At 36.9% G+C, this 23,912-nt stretch overlaps 1 protein-coding gene across 1 annotated transcript in view; it reads right to left on the bottom strand.

The window, feature by feature from the left end:
• Nucleotides 1-535: 535 nt before the first annotated feature.
• FAF1 (Fas associated factor 1) overlaps nt 536-23,912 on the bottom strand; it is a 179,221-nt gene continuing 155,844 nt past the window's right edge. Inside the window, exons 16-19 of the mRNA XM_072866708.1 lie at nt 20,810-20,890; nt 20,325-20,402; nt 16,030-16,245; nt 536-2,439 (exon numbers count right to left, since the gene is read on the bottom strand). Of these exons, the coding sequence (XP_072722809.1) occupies nt 2,356-2,439; nt 16,030-16,245; nt 20,325-20,402; nt 20,810-20,890 (459 nt within the window). The 3' untranslated portion in view covers nt 536-2,355. The remainder of the gene's footprint in view (nt 2,440-16,029; nt 16,246-20,324; nt 20,403-20,809; nt 20,891-23,912) is intronic.

Here is a 23,912-nt window from a genome sequence, read left to right as displayed (position 1 = left end):
TGGCAGAATGATCCCTATATACTGATCTTGATATCTTTATATCAAAGGGCAGTAATGCCACCACTTTTAACACTTCCAGTTAATTATCACCAGAACATTTTGATAATGACAGTATATTTTGCAATATGAACAAAATGGGGGAAAAAATAGAAAAGAGTTTAGAAAAAAAAGGCCAAACAAACCCTGGGAGCACTGACTTCAACAAGTTCAACAAATATTCAAGCCACATTTAATAACTTTATGAAACTAGTATCAAAGTAAAGAATATATAGTCAAAATACAGAAATAAACTTGAGTGAGAGGAAACAGCCTGATGAGAGCAAACAAAAGTTAAACAGAACAGATTAATATAAACAAGTTAGCTGAAAGTTCACTTTGCTTTGTGTAGCAGTATAGTATTTCAGCAATTCCTTTCCTCAATAACCAGCTTAGAAGGAAGAGCTAATCTGAAAAAAAAAGATATGCATCACTTTAAAATCCTGCTGTATGTGTTACTGTGATTGTTTGTAGAAACAGCATCACCCCAGTTTGCAACCTATGTTAATTTCTTATTTAATAAACACAGTGGATTTTTTTTGGTAAGAAAACAAAAGTTCAGAATGAAGCGTCTGCATCCAGCTTTCCATTACACATACATTTACCTTTCTATTGGCTATGAATTCTTTTATTTGGGAACTGCAAATGATTAGAATTTGCTTACACTTCCAAACCTTTTGTTTGTTGTAGATACTGCATTTCTAAAAGTGTCTGATGTAGCACTCGCTAATTACAGAATTACAAAAGGTAGAATAAGGCTTTCCCTGCTCAGAAATTTGCGTTTTTGGTAAAGGTAACAATATATCGGCTTCACTAACACCCTAATAATAGGCATACATTTAATTTTCTATCACCATCCTTCCAAAGAAAAAAGAAAGACTAAAAGATGTGTGCAATTGGTTTTTGCTTAGTATAAAATTTTCAAATCAGAACTCATCTTGCTACGATAAACACTATGAATTACATATAAACATATGTGGAAAACAATGTGCCAGGCTTTAAAAAACAAGTTTGATCAGCAGATGATGATTCTGTAGTGCTATTGTGCACTATCCTGTAAGCCCAGAGATTTAAAAAAAAAGCAAAAAAATTAACCAAACCAGTTTTGATGCAGGTTTGTCATCAAGTGTATGTTATGATCTTAGACTCGGTATGCTCATTCTATGGTTGAGAAATTTAAAGTACCAGATTTTTCCACATCAGATAGCAGGTCGTTGGTGCATACATTTCAGACAAGAGAAGTAGGATTTCTTTAATTTGAGACGGGATCAGTAATCTATTGTTAAAATGTCCAAAGTGTGCAATAATAAGGCAGATTTCTTATTACACCACCTCTTAAGATAGTCATTGTTTGATGAAACAAACAAGGTGCTTTAAAACAGCAGAGTAATAGGATACAAACAAGTGCCAGAATGAAGGAAAACTGCTAAAATGGGAACTGCCCTTTCTTTCATAATGAGAAATAAAGAACTTTTGTATCTGGTATTTGAAAGGTTTTTAACAGCTGATACTCAATATCAGCTGATTCCTGAAGTGTTGGCAAGATACCAGGTTTCTGGTACTGGCCATTTCTAATGTTATTTAAATATTCACATCATGCAATAAGCAGTTTCACACACTGCAATGTAATGGAAAATACTTCCTAAACTGAACCAGAACTGAGACCCAAAGCAGAACCAGTAAATAAATATCTCGCATATATGTCAAACTATATTCTTCAAACAAAACCTTACATCTTATCAAAGAAGTCAGAAAATACTAACAAAAATTATATGCTTTCTGCTATAATACTGTTAAATTTCCATGGCTGAGAATGTCCCGTTAGTTTTTTCTGCCTTTTTAAATTAGTTGACGAAGTAGAAATTCAAACACAGAAATAAAATGCATATATGAGAGCACTGGCTCAGCGAGATATCAAATATACAGCATTCTAGTGTCAAAAGTACAGGCAGAAATGTCCAAGATTTCTTGGTGAAAAGGGGGCATTTGAGGAGTAAAAATTCTACTTAACAATCACTCACATTTTAACAGTGCATTAATTATAACAAAAGCTGGATGATAAGTGAGCAACAGAGTCATAATGTTCAGTGTTCATAGCAGAATTTTATCCTCTGCTCATTTAAATGAGGTTGGAAACATATACTCATGTATGTGAAACTTTAAGTAGCTATGTTTTTTTGATTTTTCAGGATTCTTGCAAGAGGCAAAGTTGTGACATTGAGTTGGATGATAGTACAAGGTGGCGTTGATAGAAGTCTTCCTTTCGATGCTGTGCCTCTGGCTTGTCAAAGGATGATTAGTCCTACAATCTTGTTTGATCTATTCTTTTGCCTCTAGGAAAAGGGTTTCTTGAGGATACAGTTTTACCTCCAGTAATGATTTATTTGGATCCAGCTGGGTCACCTGTAAAGATAAGAACAAGAAGATATGTGTAAGTAGACTTTTTTGAACTGTTTATCTTCACGGGGCAGATTTTCACTGGGGAGATTTTTGAGTCCCTCTGTCAGTGATAACTGAAGGTGTGAGTGTGAATTCCCAGGATGCAGATTAAGAAATATATATTGTATTTTTTGTGTTGTTGTTGTTGTTATTATTTTGTAATAACAATAAACAGAATAATAATAAACAGAATCCACGACATTAATTCCAAGAAGGTCTGGTTTTCTACCATAAACCAATGCGTGAATATGTCTGTTTTTGTCAAAGTTAAGATCTTTTGGAAGAATTACCAGAACGCATGAGTTAAGATGAAAAATAACACTGTAGTCCCAGATAAGTATCCTACAATTTCAATCAAACTGATGGTGCAAGCAGCATAGCCAATCCAACGTGATCTCCCCATTGAAAGGGGAGACTTACTCTGCCTTTATTTTCCTACTTCCTTTCTTGCTCCAAGTCACATGCTGAAGCACCTAACTTTCGCTCACTGATGCTTATCAGCCACCTAAATGAACTTAGGCTGGGAGAAAACTGTCCACTTTTCTTTGTTTGGTTATTTTTCTGTCATGCTAGTGAGTTTAACTGGTGAACACACAAGTCCAGTCAACACCAAATCCAGTGCAAGGTAAGTAGCGAAAGCACTAAGCAGTAAGTAGAAGGGAGGAAGCAGGGCCCTCCTTTCATTGGGAGTGAGATGCTACATCAGCTCACTGTATGGTGAAACTGCATCTCAACCCAGCTATTGAAGTGTATACTTATTATGCATGTGTATATATATATATATATATATATGCATTATAAGTACTATGTGTCTATCTGTCACTTATGTAGACACTTACATGTGTACATTTGTATTATAGGATTGTTCCCTGGCATCCTGACTCCTGGTTGGATTTGTAAAGGTATTTAGGCAATCACTTGTGCAGGTGGGCATACAGGAGAATTCCAGTGAGAGTTAAATGCCATGCAGTTTGGAAAACAGAAAATACAGGCACTATCTGCACCATTATTGCCAACATTCTTCAGCATTTGGATCTCAGCACCAAACCCTGCAAGCCGCTCAACATCCTGACTATCCCATTACCGACCTTCACTTAAGGCACATGAGCGATTCTCAGTTTATAGTCAGCAAGAAACTTCTGTGTTGAGGATTCTATTTAGAAGCTAGACTGCTGCCTATAGGATAAATCTCTTCTATGAAAAGAAAATTTAATTGTAAATATGACATAATATAATTATTTATATAGACAAAATAATGACAAGGGTCCTAACGTCCTTCAGACATTCAGGTTTACATGCCAATGCTGTGACATTCTTCAGAAGACTACTACAAAGCTTCATATAGAAAGATGAACATTATTTCTTTTAATCTTACCATCTTCTGAAATATTTAACTTCCATTTTTAAACTTATTTTCCCTGGTAATTCTGTTTTAGTTTATTTTGCTGTGTGAGCACACTAGTTATCAGAAATTTGCTTGTGAATAATAGATTATTAGTCTTATGCTATAGGTATAAATGCAAATGCATACCAATAAACATTTTTTCCAAAGTTAAATTTGTTTTATCTATGATTATATCATGCCACTGCTTTCTAAAATTATTTTTTGAAGACATTAAGTGTCAAGCACACCAAATACTATGAATTAATAAGAAATGCTAAATGTATTTTTTTCTTAAAAGCATAACTTCCTAATCCTGTTACCAATTAACAAAAACAGTATTGCTCCTTTTTCTCTCCCCCCCCCAGCTAAATCAGGGAAACTTAAAATATATTTGTATTTCCATTTTTTTATTGGATAATTACAGAAAATTCATTATTTAAACAAATATTAAAAGCTTATCACTTCCTAAGTCCATTGAAATTAATGTAATTTCACCCCTCTGACTGCAACAGAATTAAAAAAAAAACCAACAGAATTAAAAAACACAAAAAGATGCATTATTTTGATTCCCAAAGCAGGAACATATTTTCTTAAACTTCATGTACCATGGTGAGCTATTGCTAAATGTCTGAAGAGAAAAATAATTTATAAAAACAAGACTCAATTTTAGATTCCTATTATCTACAGTCCAATTATGCATTCCTGCACAGATGCTGCTTAAATTATTGAAAGGTTATTATCTTAGAAAGCAAACCTGTTATGTAAAAAACAGCCAAAGTAGTGCATTTAAGTTTGTGATTACAGAAGTATGCTAATTAAGTATCTTGTTGCATTTTCTAATGTTTTGGTATTCTGCTACAGTCCGTTATTGCACATAGGCACAGAAAGCGAGGTAAATAGGGGTCTCTGCAATTCACAGCACATGAGGTATTGTGCACCTGCGAAGCAATTTTCCTTCTTTTCAGTTCAAGCCAGTATCTAATTAGACTTCTCTATTTTCAAATCCCACAACCTTTTTTTGCAAGAAAAGCTAGGAAAGGCAGAACAAGTCTCTTCTATATTTGGGGGAAAAAAAATCTGAAAAGCAAGCCTAGGCAATGAACACAATCTTCCAGACTGTAACCATATGGAAACGTGTTATTCACTTGAGTGTAATGCAAGATACATATCCTAAAGTTTGCAAACTTCAAGTGCCTTAAATAATAACAAGGCATGATGTCCGTTCCTCAATGTCTTCATACTTAGAAGGTTAGCTAAAAGCATTGTGGAGTACCTGCAGCAAAAGGACGGTGCAGCTTTTCACCATAATTTCCGTGTGCTGCTTAATTCACTGAGGGACAGCAGAGTTTGCAAATGTTTACACCATTACCCAATTAACTAACAATATGGCTCCTACATCTGTCAACAAACAAAGCTGTTGTTGCTTTGTTTTAGGTCCTTGGCATTTTCTGTTCATATGGGTCGCCATTGTACTTAATTATCACACCATAACCCTTCTGCAGCTTCTACTTTGTTATTTGTGGTTTGTAAATATGTTGTTTACTGTGAAGAATAGAAGCCTTATTAGTGAACACACCTCCTACCAAAAGAAATGGTTTCTCTTGCAAATACATGAAATATAAGACCTCAGATGCTTTGTAACTTACAGTATTTTAAAACAGAATTAGAAACCAAAGAATGATATATAATAGACATCAAAGGACCCTGGAAGAGCTGTAGCCCGCAAAGGTGCATCTGATGTAGTGTTTTAATGAATTTTATTTACTTAAATAAATTTACATGGATTATTTCATAATGCAAAGTATTAAAATACCTTCATATTTAAATCTGTGTACGTTGTTTCATTACCATTAGGATAAATCCTGGAGTCTGCTTCAGTGCTGACAATCATTTGCTCCGATGTCATTGCATGGCGCTCTTTTCAAAACAGCTCTGCGCATTACGTAAGTTACATTGTCCAACCCCCCTACAATAAATCTTTATTATTTAAAGATTTTTTGTATATTGTTGGCAGTTACACAGGAAATCATTTACACATGTGTTTATATACTGAATCTGATTTGATCCTGTTGAACTCAATGAGATTACATAGGTACACATATGGTGAAATCAATGTTTTCTTGGTGAAATCAATGTTTTCTTGATTAAGGTTGCAAAATTCACCAAATTAAGCATTCAGCATTTGTTAAACAAATGCAAAAAGCATAGTATTTCTCTATATTTTCAAGTCTGTATCTGACTTTCTACCAGTCACACGCATGCATTCTAAGAGTCCACTCACACGTCACATGGTGATACCAGCTGATGAGATGAATGTATTTTTAAAATATATTTTGTGGTTTTGCTAAGGTAAGTACTTTATAATGAAATGTAAAGTAAAGCCCCTTAAAAAGAGGCTCCAAGCTGTTTCAAATTTACATAGTGAGGAGGGTGGCAGAGGAAGGACACAACGTTCAGATGCTAAGAGCGCGTAACTCAAGTGACAGCAAAATTACTAATATTCAAGCTCACAGAATCCCGTAGAATAGCATGCATGCGCATTCAGGGCTGTCCCACAGCCAAAGCAAATAGCGCCCTGGGAGTCTGCATCTTCAGGCAAATGACTTCCTATGCAACCTTTAACACTCCCCTCTCTTCAGGGAAGACTCTTTCTAGCAACATGACCAGAGGGTGGGAACCAGACCTTATTTCTATCAGTGTGAGATCCTGCCATTGAGCTATGGAATGTTTCACTTGCACCGAAATAGGTGTAAGTTGGTAAAACAGTATTTTTCTTCCAACCATGGATACACTTTTACAGGATCTTATGCTTTGGTGCACTGGAGCCAAGACTTCATCTTTTAACATAAAGAGCTTCGTTATACAACTGACATTGGTTTGGTGCACAGGAAATTTATTATTTTAACAGGTATTTGTTTAAATGGATTCTGTGGTAATTATTTCAGCTGAGCACTAGCTACTTGGTTTGAAGTACTTCTGCAGCACTCTGAAGTCTGAATGATGCAAGATGTGCAAAACCAAAAGAGTAATGTTAACTCTTGTAATTCTGTAAGAATGTAATAGCTACTTACACTTCACTCGGAATAAATTCCTTGGGTTTTTTAATGACCCAATAATGAAGATTAATACTAGTTTAAACAACATTTTTGTAGCAAAGTCTTCTTCCTTCTAGAACAATTTTTGTGTTATTTCTATCTTCACCTTTGCTGACCTATCTGTTCTATTACACATTCACACCCTGAACAGCTGTACTTTTATGATTTCAAAGGTGTGGTTCCTTACCCTCCCTAACTCCACAGGCAAAAGATAAATTAAAAAAATGGCTTAATGCCCAGGAAGGTCATTTAAAAGTAAAGAATTGAATACACAATTATTATGACACTTACACAAGCAGTAAATATCATACCCTTCACCTTTCTCTACACCCTAGGACAAGGATCTGATTCCTGAGTAGCACAGCCTCTATACCACTTACACACGCATGAATACATTTAATGAATCTAACGGACAAAGAGTTCTTTTACTCTCTTTCCTAATCCTCCTAAAGTATAAATGCAATAGAAATTACTTAAAGGCACACCTGGTGAAGTACCAGATCTGTTTAAAAAACTATATTTTCAGAATGACACACAAACAAATACAGTGAATCCTTTCTACCCATTGAAGTATCTGTGGGTTATACGGATAATATGCTCAACTGGAGCAACAAACAAAAGTAGGGTTACTTTATAGAAATATATGCAATTAGATCTGGTTTAGTTGAATAAACTGGGAGATAATTTACATCTGAATTGAAGAAGGCCGCCACAAATAAGGAAAAATATGTCATAGTAAAAGACTTCTAGTCTCGTTCTAAGTACAAAGCTTTAATCCAGACACGTCACGCTCTTATTATCTTATTTCTCCAAAGAGATTTTCTCAAAACAGTATTTTAGATTAAGCACATTTAAAAAATACATTTACTAAGCAAAGTAACAGATGTTGATAAAACACAAAATCGTGATCTTGTATCCTCTACTTTGAGCACGCTTTCCACTTTCTCAGAAAAGCCGTGCAGCTCTCCGAGATACCCGAGATGCCACCAATCTTTATATAGCGTAAATTTTCATTGACTTAACATAATGTATAGCAGAACAGAATCTGCTGCATAGATTTTAATCAGTGAAGGCTTATAAACCTGACTTGCATTACTTGTCTTTTTAGACAGTAAATTAAGATAGCAACTGTGTTCTCCTCTGTTTTATAAAATACTAAGCATGATGGCAGGGCAGCATAAGTAATAAGGATAAGCCCCAACCCAGTGTTGCTATATTTGTATAGTGACACCTGGACTATCTGGTGCTTTTTAAAAGTCCAACATTATGAATTCATGATTCTACATGAAAATTTGCTTTTTTAAATTGGGAAATATACCTCATGTTTGTGGAACAAAGCTTAAAAAAACACAAACACTTCTTGCACCAAAACTAAATACAATCCCAGGGATTAATTATGTTTACAAAATATCGGATTTTCCCAAAAATCCTGTGACTTTTTAACAGTGGGTTGTAGAATAAATACATAAATAGAGTTTATCTACCTTCCAATAAAAGATGTTAGGAAATGCTGTGTAGAGCAGTTCCACTTGGGTAGCTCTGGGCTAGTTCTGTGCTGCTTTTTAGCCCAAGATGAGAAGTTTTGTTTAGTGGTCAGTACTCCCGCAAAATATGGCCAAAATACATCCAATTACTAACATGACTGAATATCTGTTTTGTATTTATTTCTAAGAATTAATCTCACTGAAAAATCACTACAAAAAGGCTGCATCTTCCTCTAGCCTTTCAAACAGCTCATTTTCAATGCCAAAATAACAAATACACTTTTTCATTTTGCCAGGAGAAGTGAAAACACAACAGTATTTCAATTAATTAGAGTCTCTTTCAATAATATGACTTTTGTTGATGTGGTATTGATGGCGTTAAAGTATTACACAAGTTGCCTTATACACTGACAGCAAGAAGTCAAAGTTAGTGTCGGTCAGAGGAGTTATCTACAGGTTCTGAACAAGACGATGCTGGTCTCCACAGTGCCAACGACTCCAAGGCTGGAGGACTTCACTTTTGAGAGAAGAGGAAGGTGCTGTAAAGCTCTTCTCAGATTTTCTGCTTTCCTCCCTTCCTTCTTTCTGGTTTGAAATCATTGATCTATTTAGGAATTCTTTGTGTGGTTTCTTGGAAAAAGAGAAACCGACAGAATGCCCTGGAACGTGTCTTTTCCTGACAAGGGACCTGCGGGCAGAAGAGCCCCATCACCTGCTCCTTCACACTATTTACTTTCAGTTTTCTTGCTGAGTAGAGGAAAGGTTTAAGTACTGGCATTTACAGATGAGAGCATTTGTATGTTAAGCATCCCTTCTGCTGTGCCAAGGAGCAAAACAGCCGCTTACTTGTGGGCACTGCTGCCAGCGTGCTTATACCGAACTAACAATTATTCATGTATTTAATTATTTTTAAATGTGCTACCTACAGAGAAGAAAGATCATGTCCCCAGAAATACTATAGCTTTCGCCGTGGGTATCGATGCAGAGCTGAAAGGAAGCAAACAGCCACATCTTCGGGAAGTTTGAAAACATATAAATACATTTAGTGCTCCAAATGAACTGCAAGAACTTTGCTTTGCATACATCCCAAAGGGGAATGGATGTGAACACAGTCACTCGCAGGAGAATGACCCAGGATTGGATTCATGTGCACTTAATTATAACTGCATGGAAAAACAATCCAAAAGGATTTTTACCACAAGTTCAAAGGATTAAGATGTTCAAATACCACAATGATATCTACAGTATAACATTGTGATTGGTAGATAGGTAAATAGAATAAAAAGCGCGCCTAACACTGCTTTGGTGATTTAGTCTGATGTATTACTTATGCAATTACCAAAACAGCAGGAGATCATTAAATTTTCTGGTAACCAGACACAGCATTCCTAGTATCATACTATTACAAAGGCTCTTTATGGGTATTTTATCATTACATTTTCTTCTTACGAGGGGAAAAAAAACCACACAAAATTGATATTCAGCATAAATTCTGGGGAAAAAGTACAAAATATCTTATGCCCAGTTTACATTGGATAATGCCATATGCAACAGCAAAGCTCTGCGGCTTAGCTAAGGCATCTTCCTGTGAACAATAACGCGCCTCCCCTGAAATAAACGTTTTGTAAAATGAGGCAGTGCCGAATAAAAGAACACTTTTGGTCAGAGGGATGTGCTTGGGTGGAATATATTAATCACATGGTTGGCATTAGTCATTGGGTTAACTAATGAGGATGACTCAACTGAGAGTTCACGTACCGCATTGAGTATTCAGCGTTGTGGTGAATGCTTGCTTACTTTAGTGAGTCTTAAGTAAAATAGCTCATCTGAAATGCACTCCTATTTCCTGAAACTGGTTAAACATTCCCTGTATTCAAATGGAGTTGTTCTAAGAGATCAGAAACTATATTGACCTATAGAGTGTAATTCTACTTCTTGTTAGAATAAGCTTACATCTACAGGATGAGGAAGACATTTCTTCCATCTCCTTTCAGTGACTTGATACATAAGGGCTTTAATCTTTCTCTTTGGATATCATAGTTACTTATGCAAAGACACCAGGTCTGAAAAGACAGATCAAGTCTGTCTCCCTTGGAAGAAAACATTATGAAAAATCTTTCTGTAATACTTACAGAATTTTTGACTACCTATATGGAAATTATATTTCCACAAAAGTAAACATCACATTTCTAGAAGCAAAGTCTACTCAATATTCTCTAAAGTACTGCCATTGACTTCAGTAGGGCAAGAATATCACCTATTCCCTTTGTAGGTGCTGGCCGAAAGACCGTGATACTATTCTTTGTCAGCAACAAACTTGTTAAAAGCAATAAAACCTAAGGGTAGCAAATGCTTCAGTGTTCTGGCTGCAGTGATACGTGGTCCATTCCTCTTGGCTCAAGGTTCATCAGTCCAATTGTTCTACTGTTACAAGTCATCAGGAAGAACGATCAGAAATCATGCTTCTAAAAGAGGCATGGGAATATGCTAGTCTTGTATGCCAATTTGCTTAGGCAACTTCTCAGTGTCTTAACTAAACTAAACATAACTGCTTGAATAAATAAAATAACAACATATCCTGAAAAGAGAGGGAAGACAAGGGCAGGCAGTATTGACTTAAGGACAGTTGTAAATGACAAGAGGAGGGATGTCTACCTTTGTAGGTGGCTGTGGCCTTGTGTAAACTAGCTCAGAGCTGATAAACACATGCCACCATCAGATCTATATTGACCTGAAAAATTTTAAATTATGTGAATTAAAACAGATGACTACTATTTTATGTAGTAGGAAATATAAATACCAGTAACTGAAATGACTGGGAAAATTACATGGATCACATGTTAAATTTTCCCTGAACTTACAAAAACATTCTCAAATTTTTTGAACATATCAGAAGAATATTTCATTCACCTGAAATCCTCCTTTGCCATGAGACAGATATTCAAGCTACGTTCCTGATTTATGTGAAGTTCCTAAAAGCGCTATTGGTTATAACCATGACACTGCATGAATCCTTTCGCACGATAACATCTTTCTTCCATCTTTCTATCACGATGATGATTAGGGGAAAGAATGTTAAAAGCCAGAGATAGTCTTGGACAAATAGTTCCTGAAAGAGTTATATAAAGAGTTTAAACACCATCTAATGAGTTTAAAAGTAGGTTATTTGAAGGAAGTAGTTTGCAGTGGGTGAAATGCAGAATAATCCTTACAAAGAATGGCTTCTAGAACTGATATACAAAATTGCCAAATTACCTGGCATAGCAATAGAGGGATCATGCTCTAACATTACCTTTCCGAGAACATCAGAGGATAGTTACCTGCTCAGATGACTGTGTGTGCTGGGTGCTGCAGCTAAACTTACTATCCCGTGGCATTGTTTTCACCACTGTTGGTGTCAAAGAGGATTACTCCTGCCAGAGCACAGGAATGAATGATCACATTTGGGTTTGGAGGAATATCTTACTCTGTACTCCCATATAATATTAAGAATTGTCTGGCCCTAAATTTACTGAAATCCTGATCATACCTAATTCAAATTGACATGCAATTTGAGTTAAATTTATTTTCTGCCCTTTCAAGGGAGACAGATTTTTTGTTTCTGTTTATTTAAACTGCTGTTGAAATTGGTTAATTAAAAGGATTTAAAAAATCTTAATACTCTAAACAGAGCAAACTGGTTCTGAATTATTAAGCAACATTTTAGATGCATTTAAATAACCTTAAGTGACTTAACTGCCACCTGATCCTAAGCTGTGGCTCAGAAAAATAAAATGTGAAATACTGTAGAAGTCTTGGCTTTCCAGGGCTTCCAGATACAGTAAATAAAGAGCTTAAGTCTCTAATACTATGTCTGCAAAAGGCATACTCTCAAATACATAACTGATGTATTCCACCTTAAGGAGAAATGAGCAGAAGAAATTGTAGATTGCAATTTTGATTTTTCAGAAGAAATTAATAAATTCAGTCCTTCAAAAACAGTCTTTCAAAAGAGAAGAGCATGCCAGGACCTCCTTTTCTGACAGATACCATAAAGCATTCACAAACCTATCGTTAACCCTAGCAGGGTGGCTGAAGCCCAGTTTGGGTAAGTTTGTTCTGCACGTTCCTCCTGTAGTTTCAGCTAGACATGGTACACCTTCAGCTTCTTGCCTGAAGTGTGGTGAAATGCCCAGTCCGTAAGGTGTTAAAGAGTTTTAGGAAGACTTCTGCAGATCTCCACCACAGCAGGAAGTGAGGAACTGATCATCCGGGAAGTCTCCAGGGTACTGGGAGAAGGTGGATCTGGCAGCTGGCAGACTGAGAGGACTACTGAAATTAGTGTTTGGGAAGGCCTTTAAGAGAAAGGGACTTAGAAGAAATACTGAATGAGAAGGTTGGCTGAGCATGCTAATATGCTTAGGGTAAGCTGTTTTTGTTATAGTTAAATGCATTTTGCAGAGTAGAGCAATTCTTGGAAGAAAAGGAACTATAATTCTAAAATCAGCACATACATTTAAATAGCGCACACATTTGCTTCCATAAAGCCTTTGCAGGTGCATTTAAGAATAATGCAAAGAACTTATAATACAGCTTTTCACTCCGAAAGATGTGCTTGCCAAACGTTTTCAAAGTTAGAGGTACAAGTTACCTGCTGACCCAGGTTCACCCGTGTGATACACACTTGTCGGTACGGTACGTAGTGCTGCCTTGGTTAAGGTACTGAGAGAGGAGGTGGTTAATATCTAATTTCAGCGCTAGTAGAAAGAACAACACAGTCGGTGACAAAGACCCAATAACAAGTCACTGCATGTGCTTAACTGCTTTGGAATGTCACTGCTGCTTTAAAATCTACAAGTAGTGTCTAGAAAAGGTTAATCTGTGTATTTACTCATGTGTAGAAGTTTGTATTTACAGTAGGGTTATGATACCAACTTTAAGTTAGCTAAGGATATCTGTGTAAGCAACTGGAACATAGAACTAAGAACTAATGAATTTTTATTTACCAAAGAAGTAAAAATACTTCAGCAACACTGTATCAGGACTGATGGTGCTGAAAAGCAGGTAAAAATGCTCTAGCAAGTTTATTACAAGAAAATGCTGATTTGGTTGAAGATAATCCCCTCGTTTCAATAAGACAGAAACACTTTTGGGGGTGTGTATGTTATTGTAATACAGATTAGGTTAGAAGAAAAAATACTAACTTGAGAAGACATGTTTTCATCTTATTGCAGCAAAAACTCCAGCAAAGTAATTCTGATACTTTCAAACATATTTAAAAAAAAATGCTACGTATAGTTTAAATACAAACAGACATTTTAAATGCTATACTTTCTGGAGCACAAGCATCCCAACTGCTCTGTTCTTGTTGCACAGACTTCAATGGATGTTTGTGATACACATCATATAGCAGAAGGGTCTTGACAACTTACAGTGTATTTTTAAGAGACTATATACCACGAAGCCTAAGGCAATTCATATTTACCATACTTCCAAGGCATTCATCAATGATGACTTTTTTTTTTTTTTTTTTTTTTTAAGTCTGTCTATGGAGTTGCACACTTCCAACTTCCCAAACCTGGGAAACATGGCAGATGTCATTTATAGTTCTCAATGGTTAGCAAACCCCTGGGGATTATTTTTTGTCTGTTGTAGCTCTGGTGGTCACAATGGCAACCGGATTCGTACATGGCCACCGAGTCAATGGCATGAATCATTTATGTGACTCCTCATACATGGCATTATTAGGTTGGAATCATAGAAAACAGATGACAGGGTCTTTGCTTCCCACGCAACAGACCAACAGCTCTGTATCCTACCACTAATTTCTCCTTTCTTTGCCTCGGCATTTTCTCCCTGGCAGTTTCACAAATGTACTGAAAATACCAGCCTGTTCTAATTTAGTCGTCTTTTTTATTTTCTACTCCTTTTTTAATTTGTTCTTATGTGAGTTGTCTGATAAATTTCTAAGTTTGTTACAGAGGACTAAAATTAATAATGATGATGTGATTAAGCACAGAAACAGCCAGTCTAAAGTGCAAAACAAACGTAAAAAGTTAGAGTAATATACTTGTAGGTTTTTTAATATTAAATACGTACTAAGACATAAATATGTTACAGGTAGGGAGGTATGACTTGCAGAGTATTTAAAATACACAAAAACATTGTTTAGACTGTAAAAGATTGTTTTTCTTCTGTCAAGTAAACTGAACGATCAGTAATCCTAGAAACATAGATGACTTCTAGTCTTTGGTTCCACTGGAAATGATATTACATGCTTAAGGAGTAAAGTTAATTAGTGATTAATGAGATTCCTTAAATGCTGCTTTTCAGTCTGACTGATTAGGATTCTCAATATAAGACAAGGTGGAAGAAAAGCTGTAAGCGCTACAATCCTGTTCACAGTTATGCCAAAGATTGGTCAGAAATCACATCCACTCTCAAGGCTGTATGCTTGCTAAGGACATTATTTTCTTCCCCTTTGGAGTACTGGCGACCCTTTGGAGTACTTACAAATAAGACGATAAAGCAAGGGTATCTGTAACAAAACAGAACTGTAGACATGCTAATCAGAGCCTTATTCCTAGTGAACTTCCTTCAGGAGCAGTGATGGGAAACAAAATGGAAAAGCAACCCCGGTTACTGAGCTCCTTCGATGAAAAATGGCTTAACCAGTCACCTGGAGATGCCCCCAGCAAACAAAACCCTGGCTGATCCAGAGCTGCCCCCACACGTTTGCAGTACTGAGGCAGTACGGCCAAAAAGCTGAATTTCACCCATCACTGCTTGGCTCTGTACTGTCATCACTGTAGTGCCCATTACCTTCGCCTTTTATGCAGGGCCCCAGGTAATTGCTGCCCAGTTGGACCCACTGACTTTTACCTTTGCTGTAACAATGGCTAAATAAGAAATGAAAGTTAATTTATAATAGAGCAGAAAACATATAGGTATATTTTCAAAGACACTTACTAACCAGCACATAAATATCTGTTGATAAATCAACAGAATTTAATTGGCTTTTGTAAGCAGCAAGCAGTATCAATTTTGAAAATCGGTCACAGCAGGTATATCATTAGAATTTTGAGGTAGGAGATAACAAATGATTCTTTACTGGTATTATGTAACAGGTAGATGATTAATTTATTAGAACGCACTGATTAGCTCATAACTGTATACTATCTGACACTGAACCTTCCTTGCTCATAACATAAAATTGCATCGAGACGGCAAAACCAGAAACATCAGAACTACAAGCCCATAACAGACCCAAACAGCGTACTAATATTGATACGGCTTCCTTCAAAACAGGATGTGAGCAATGCTGGCTCAGCATATTTGGGCAGATTTCACTGAATATGGTCCACAACTTGTTTGTTTCAGAAACGGAAGGTTTTTGACAATGTCACTGGAAACAGATTTTGCAACGCAATTTTGTATGTCACATATGATAGCATTGGTAGGTTAGCACCTGGCTTGCTTACAGCCACAGAGCTTGGCAGCACTCTGACGTATTCAGGCATATCTTTTACCTTCTATGCTATAACATACTGGTCATCTAGCATACAGGAGTAAGAAGTAGTGGTATTTATTCCTGAAAGGTACATTTACTCACATCTCTCCTTGGAAAGGTGCCCAGCAGCTTGTACTCCTCCCAAGGATATCCCTTGGAAGCTACAAAATCAAAGACAACCTGCAGCTTGCTGCTGGCCAGGAAACGTCGCTCAAAGAATTCTCCGCTGGGTGTCCGAATACGCAGTTTACTGACGGACTCGGTGCTCTCCTCTTTCGGTTCAGGAGGCAAAGATTGCTCAAGAGAGAGCCTGATAGCCTGAGGAAGGAAAAATAACCATTTAGGTTGCAATGGTAGCAACAGAAGAAAAGGACAGAAAGCTTTTATTCTTATTTCTTCTAGAACTTCAAGATGTGCCACAGTGCTCCAGAGCCATAGCTGTGCTTTATATCTCAATGACAAAATCATTTTTATTCATTCCTTAATAACAGCTCACCAGACAACTAATTAAAATAAATCCTTCTTTATAACACATATTATTAGGTCTACAGTTAATGCACGATGGGGATAAGTAATTTAATCATTTGGCAGAAAGCCTTGGAAAAAATTTGAATGAGAGAATAATTGTCAAGTGGCCAATTGCTTCCTTAAAGGGTATAAATTAAAAGGCAGTAAAAGTATTTCTTTAAATGCACTTATCAAATTGCCTTCCTCTTGCACAGAGTAATTGACCATTTGCAGCAAAGACAAGACCCTTAGCGGCAGTTCAGAGTAAAAAGAAACATATGCAGGAGATTTACTATAAACAAACTAAAACACTGTTAAAAGACATCATTAAAAATATCATGAAGGTATATTAGATACATAGAGTACATATAAAAGCAGGAACGGTCAAAGAAGAAAACTGGGGAGACAGAAATGGGAGCTTTAAGATTTAAAGCAAGCAATTATTATTACTATTTGCAGGAAGATTGTTCCAAGCACAGGTGTGCACATTTTCTGCAACAACTTGCATGAAATCAGCCCCAGAATTGCAATGACATTACACGTCTGAAAATGTGTATGACTGCCTTCCTGCTAACGTTGTGTATACTGCTGATGTCAAGATTTTAAGGGCAGGAGCCAAGTCCGTGTTCTCTGCCGTCTGCCTCCGGGAGCTACTGCAACACTAATACTTTGATCACAAGTTTTTTTAAAAAACAGACTGCTGAACGAGGTGGGCTTGATTTTCGAGGGTACTGAGCGCTGCTGGTACTCATGGACAGGCATTGGCATCTGTTAAAAATTAGATCATACTTAGAAAGCAGCCGTGTTACAGTATCACCTCACTTGAGGCAGCAGTTAATGAGAATATCAATGAATGGAAGCAGCAGAATGATCACACTGCCTCCCTCAAAATACGCCCAAAAGACAATTTTCCAAACTGAAGAGGCAGTCAGGCATGGATTTACCCAAATTTTCAAGGAACTTTCAAGATACACAGTTACTATTTGTGCCTTTGAAAACCTCCCCAAGGTCATTTAGTAACAGAAACTGATGGAGGATGATTACATTAAAGAGAAAGGACTGGGCAGAAGCAAGATTAGGCAGGCTTTCAAACAGTCTACTTCTTACACACGAACCTCTGAGCAAATTATATCTCAGTATAAATATTTATACATAGAACTTGAGTTCATTTTTGCTCATCTACTATGAGATTATATTTTAAATAGATTCTATTTTAATTTTCTCCCTCTCCATTCTCAACCACCTGCTTACTATCTTTCTGTTTTGACATTTCCCCACACAGTATAACAACAGATGCTACATTATTTACTGAACCCAATCAATTATATTATAGAAAAATAAACAACAGTAGCTCATTAGCGCTCTTTTCTTTGTGCAAAGAGTGCGTCGTTCCCTAAAGTAACTAGTCTCCAAGGCTTCAACATAAAATGGCAATTTAGAATGGATATTCTGTACCAGCAAACCAAGTCAGAAAACAATGATGAGATGGATCACCTTAATAACTGTTGGACCTGAACAAGCAATTTCAGTCTGTTGATAAAAAGATGTTCAGTATGTGAATAGCTCAATAGTCAGATTTTAAATATACAAACTGAACATAAAGCCACTTCTGTAAGTAAACACTGTTGCAGAACAATTCAGTATAAGTAATCTGTATACTTGAAAATGGGGAGTGTTAGTAAACATTATTGTTAAAATCCCTTTTGTTCTACTAAGCAAACAGATCCTATTATTTTCATTACTGCACTCTACATTAAAACAGGGAAGCCCAGGTATATTTTGATAACGTGGACCAGCCTTGCAGCCTTTGCGTAAGAAAACGATTTCCAAAAGGCCAAGGTATCAGAAAAGGTTCAGGAGCAGATATAATAAAGCAGAATTAATTATTGTTTCTCTGCGTGCAAAATTACTTAAAAAAAGAAAAACATAGTTCTTACTTGAATCTGAGTGTAAGCTGATTGCTCAACGGTCTGTTACTGCTACAGTACTGATTTACGTTCGATTGCTATTAACCTCACAGAACTGCTGTCTTTCAGTTATTCTTGACACAATTCTTACAGTGCAGTTTTGTGCATTGCTCCTTCAGTTGTGTCTTAGCTTCCATTCTTGGCTTATGGTAACAACAGGAGCTAAATAAGTCATCAGATACTGTAGGATAAGAAAGAAGTAGTGGACTGCATCTTTCCCAAACCATTGAACACTACTGTTTGGACTGAATTTAGTATTTACAACGCAGTACTGTTTAAAAGGTTCTTGAATGCTTAAATGGTTCAGGTTTTTAAATGCAATTATCTTGGTCAAAAAATATATATGCAAATGCATTGCTCATACAGTTTGTTTATTGGGTTTATCTCAGGGAATAATAAATGTGTTCATAGCCAACTTTTTTGCAGTTGTATAATGCAATTTTTTCATACATCAGCAAAGTACACAAGACTGAAATGTCAAGTATACATTTAAGTCACGTGTAGGGGGGGAATAAGCAAGGCTGTGATTTATCAGGATTCCATCAGTTCCAAGGACTTTAACTAAGTGGAGAATTAAATGAGAATGTAATTCCAAATCTCAAATCTCCATAATGAGAGTCAAAGCAAAGAAGTTATATTAAGTCCACCAAAAATATTGGAACTCTGATATTTTATATCAATGAATAAATATTTTTAATATTTATATTTTATTTATATTTGATATAATACTGGAAACATACTTGGGAAATATATATTCAATAGGGATGCTGATACAGCTTTGTATTCATTAGCAACTTGCTCACAGAGTCTTATATGTCTAGAAGTCAAACGACAACCCCCAATCAACTGCGATTTCAGTCAAGACATTTATATGTGAATATCAGTTGTATTTTGAAAATTTTATTCAAGGGTTTCAAAATCCTTTCCAAGTATCAGCTGTGTTTCACAGCAGTTCTGTAAGGGCTTACATTTCAAGAACTTCACAGAACAGATGGAAATATTTGAATGACTAGTCCATTTTACCTATCCTTCAAAATGTGGTGGGACTTCAGGGGAAGAAAAATGGCTGTACCCCAGCCTTTTTACCAGGAGGTGAAAAAGAGGAAGTCACTGTAAGTAAATTCGTGTACATGATGCTTTATGTAAATACCTACATAGACACACAGCTAGGACAGGAGTTAGCCTAGATCCTGAAAGAGGCTGCAGGAACCATCTCTGACAGGCACTGGGACCCTCAGAATATACAAAATTAAGAGAATCTACAAAATTACAGAGTTTGAGGCACGGTATTCTTCACAGCACATGGTTTCTATTTTCTTATGGAGGCCTAGAGATGTAAAGTGTTTGTTTAAACACAATTTTCATTCTAAGGAAGATTCTGTAGAAGACTGTTTAGAAATTTAAAAACGTACCATAAATCCAATTTTTTAGATTTTGGATTTTTTTTTTCTTAAATTTTTTTAAAAAGTGTTTTGTCTCCCAAATTAAAGTTGGCAATTTGTTTGTTCAGAATGCAGTTAGGCTTTGTGCTACTTCCCAGAAGAAATGAAAGGGCTCCATGGTATTATATTTTTAAAACAAGTGCCTGCAGAAACAAGGTTAGAGGTTCCCAAAGATTCCACCATTTATGGAGCTCATTTCATGGATCTCCTGTTAGCAGGCCTATCTAATATCTGGCTGTAATTCAGACCCAGATGATGCAATTGTGACCCAGATGATAGAACAGCTATTAAACAGTGGATGAAAATGATTTAGCTGCACTATGATTTTTATATATATGGTAAGAAATCAATTTCTAAAAAAATTGATGTTCACATAAGTAGTACACTTTGAATGAAAGTTGCAATGTGTGTTGAATGAAAGTTGCAATGTCCATAACCTCCACGAATCCAAAAAGTTGTCAGAAAAGGTAAAACATCCCACCTCACGTTCTTCCTCCTGTTCTTTCCGAATCTGTTCCAAGCGAAACTGCTCTGCCATCTCTCTCTCTTGCGCTTCCCTCTAATAAACACAAACAGCGATCACACAGGTATTACCTCACTTTCCACAGCTGTGTTTAATGATGTGCATTAGCTCTATAAAAGCAAAGAAACTTCTCAACTTTTCTGTAGAAATTAATATAAGAAATAGGATATTTATTAAGTGATCTTTTCCTGTCATTCCTTTCCCAACTTCTATTACTAAGTGGGACCAGGACTGCTTTAGCAAAAAGATGTAGGCAAGTCTACTCCTCGTGACTGTATCGAGTGCCATTTTACAACCACTGAGGGCAATAACGGCTCCGACAGCAACCGTCTCATCTGAAGAGCAGAACTGAAGGCGGGCAGTCCTCTGCACCAGAGAGCTTTCACCAAGTGTGGAGAGGTTCCCGTCCCGACATTCACGCGATCACTTCACCCTGCACACACCTTTGCTCTGTCAGCCTCCAGTGATATGCGGTACGCTTCATCCTGCTCTCTTTTCACATTTTCTCTGGCTTCACGTTCATCCTAAAGGAAAAAAAAGGAAAAGAAAAGAAAACAAAAAATGTCAGCAAACAGCGGACCAATATGATATATATCTTTATGTTCACCAGCACTCTTTAACCCCAGTGACTTCAAAATATTTGACTGCCTTACTCATCTAACTACTGCTACGAGAAACGATTTCAGAAATGCCTCAAGGGCGACCTTGGCTTTAAAAATTATGACTTACCTAAAGCTATGTTTTAATTGCCGTGTAACAGATTGGCGTGCCCGAGCCCTGGGCCGAGGGTTGGATCTGGCAGCAAGGCTCTTTGCCCTGCCATCTTTATCAGGGCCACGGCCAACTCCGGGACCAGTGCCGCCTCCTCCCGTGCCAGCCACCCGGGGAGGGGTCGCAGGAGGGGTACGTGTGGGCTGGGGCTGGCGAGGACCTCGCAGGGAACTCACTCCTGCAGCCAGCAATTTGGACAGTCTTGTAACAGGGAAGGACAGACTGAGGTTTAAAGGATGAGGCTGGATTTTAATTTGCTCTCCGCTCGGACTGACAGCAGTTAATAGCTTGTCCTGCGAGAGAAGGCCTGCTCCCAGGTCCTTCCTTGGTAAAAACACCCTCAGTAGGATCCATCCAGGGCCATGACTTTTAAACATCATCCAGAGGCCTCAGTTCACATTGTGCTGAATATTATACAAAGATGGGAAAGTAGCAAGTCCTGCTCTGAAGTGTCTCAAATACACAGATGCAGGCAGACAAGAAACATGAGGTTAGCATGCCAACTTCAAACCAGCAAACCTAGCAAAGTGTCTTATTAACCATCACAGCATAAGAAAATAAGGGTTTACTAAAAATACGCAAATTACAAAGCAAGGCATCATCCATACGGTGGAAGATCAAGAACTGGATATCCCCGAAAGCTGGAATAACTGCACTGGGGTGATGTCTGATAAAGCAAAGTGTACAATTGATAGCTTCATACTCTGCTTCTGGAGCCAGAGACAGCGGCTGCTCCCCTGTGCTTACTCCTCTTACATCTTATAATCCTCCCAGAGCCCTGCGGAGGCTGCACTGGTCCCTACAAAAATCAATAAGAGACTGGGGGTGGGCTCAGCACAGTCACCTGTAGTTACCAGTAACACAGCACTTGCACTGGGGTAATCTGTCCCCTGTATTTCATATAAATTAAAGTCTATTACCTACTGCTCTTTGAAGAATTAAGTTAATTTTTTCATTCATCTGCAAGGTTTATTCCACATAAAGGCATCGTTTTGCAAAGTGATCAATTTTCTCCCCAAAACTTCACTACTTGGCAAAACCTCAATTCTAAATGGGAGGAGCGTACGTTAGCTGTTACTATCATGTCATGCAAACATGCCAAGATGTTCCTCAAACAAAACTCTAACGTATTAGTGGTTAAAAAGCTCTAAAGTAGCATGCGACCACAAGAGGAAAGGACAAATTGCAGGAAAAGGTATACAACCTCCAGTTGGAAAGTAACAAGATCTTTTTAGAGGAAACTCTTCTTCCTTATAGAAACAGGACCCAAGATTATCCTACAATCAGTGTGTCCTAAATTTCATTCACAGAAGATAGAGAAACCATCACTTTGTTCAGCAAAGCTAAGGCATGAGTAGAAGTAATTCTTGCAAAATGTAAAAAGCACAATAACCACCAAATAACCCATTCCCCTCCTGGCTTCTCTGGACCTTGATAAGCTTTTATGTGCTATGTTCATGGAATACCTTCACAAGTTAACTCAAACCCGCTAGCAGAAACTGCCCTACGTTAATATTCCATTTATGAGAAGAGGGGATGTTGAAATAATTAAACAGCTCCGATTTTTGTTATTCAAAAATGAGGAAAGCTTCTGGAATACACAGAGGGTTTTCCAACTCTTCTCATAGATGGGATGTAACAGTAAAGGAAAAAGATTTGTACTATCTATACTGAGACTTTCCATAAGCGTACCATAAATTTAAATCTTAAAATGGTGAGAACTAAAACTATCTTCCCAAACCAACCTACTAAAAGAAGATGACTTCAGGCAAACTGCAAGAGGACAAGCATTTAAAAAATATTAAGAATTGTTTCAGAGAGAACCTATTTAACTGTCATGTTTTGCAACTTCATATATCACTCACTAACTGAATTTCAAAGGTCACACAAGTCCAGTAATGCCCAAGAGAAAACTGAAAGATCAGATGCAACTATTGCAACTACAGGCTCTTTCCTTCATGAAAGGCGGCTAGCAATAACATAGAGTTACTTTAGTTTACAAAAAAACCCCCAAACAAATGCAAACCAAAACCAACCCTCAAAATGTAAAAATTTATAAAAATTGTTAAAAACTCACTCCAAAAATATATCCTAATCAGAGTTATAAGAAATTGAGTACTGGCTTTTATTTTACATTTTACAAACTGTCTAGAAAACTCAAGGAAGTTATTAGAAGTTACTTGTGCTGAGCAGAGGATTCATTTGCCTACAGAGAGCTTTACTGAAGAATTTTTGAAATTGGTTTAATTTATATAATCTGGATAACTGCAAAAAAATACTGACACTATAGATTCTACAATAAGAATCTAAACATGAATTCCAGGCATTAAAAAAAAAAAAAAGATTTCTTTCCTCCCTATTCAGCACAGTTATCATCGTCCTAAAAGTGGATTATGAAAAAGATGTCAGGAATGTGAAGAATTACTACGCATGACTGCCTGGTCCTCACAGAAATATGTAAGCCACATCTAAAAGTAAATGACCATGCCACCAGGCTTTACACCGCATTGAAACAATACTGTTCTTACTGAAACAGACCTTAAAAACAAATCTGGAATCCAGATTTCTTTAGGTAAGAAGATGATGTAATCCTATGAAATGTCTCTTTGTACCTACTTCTGTGTTTTGTTAATACTGCTCACACTCTATAGGAACCACCTCCTCTATGGAGATTATGGCAAAATTGTAATATTCTCTGGTTCAGAGTTACACCTTAGACAAATTTTAAACATTACACACTGCAGTTCTTCTTGTAATGCAGTCTGTTTTTTTAGT

The sequence above is a fragment of the Ciconia boyciana genome, chromosome 7 (genome assembly GCF_034638445.1).
Source record: "Ciconia boyciana chromosome 7, ASM3463844v1, whole genome shotgun sequence".
Taxonomy (NCBI): domain Eukaryota; kingdom Metazoa; phylum Chordata; class Aves; order Ciconiiformes; family Ciconiidae; genus Ciconia; species Ciconia boyciana.
Note: the sequence above shows the minus strand (reverse complement) of the source record. Positions and strands in the feature narration are given on the sequence as shown.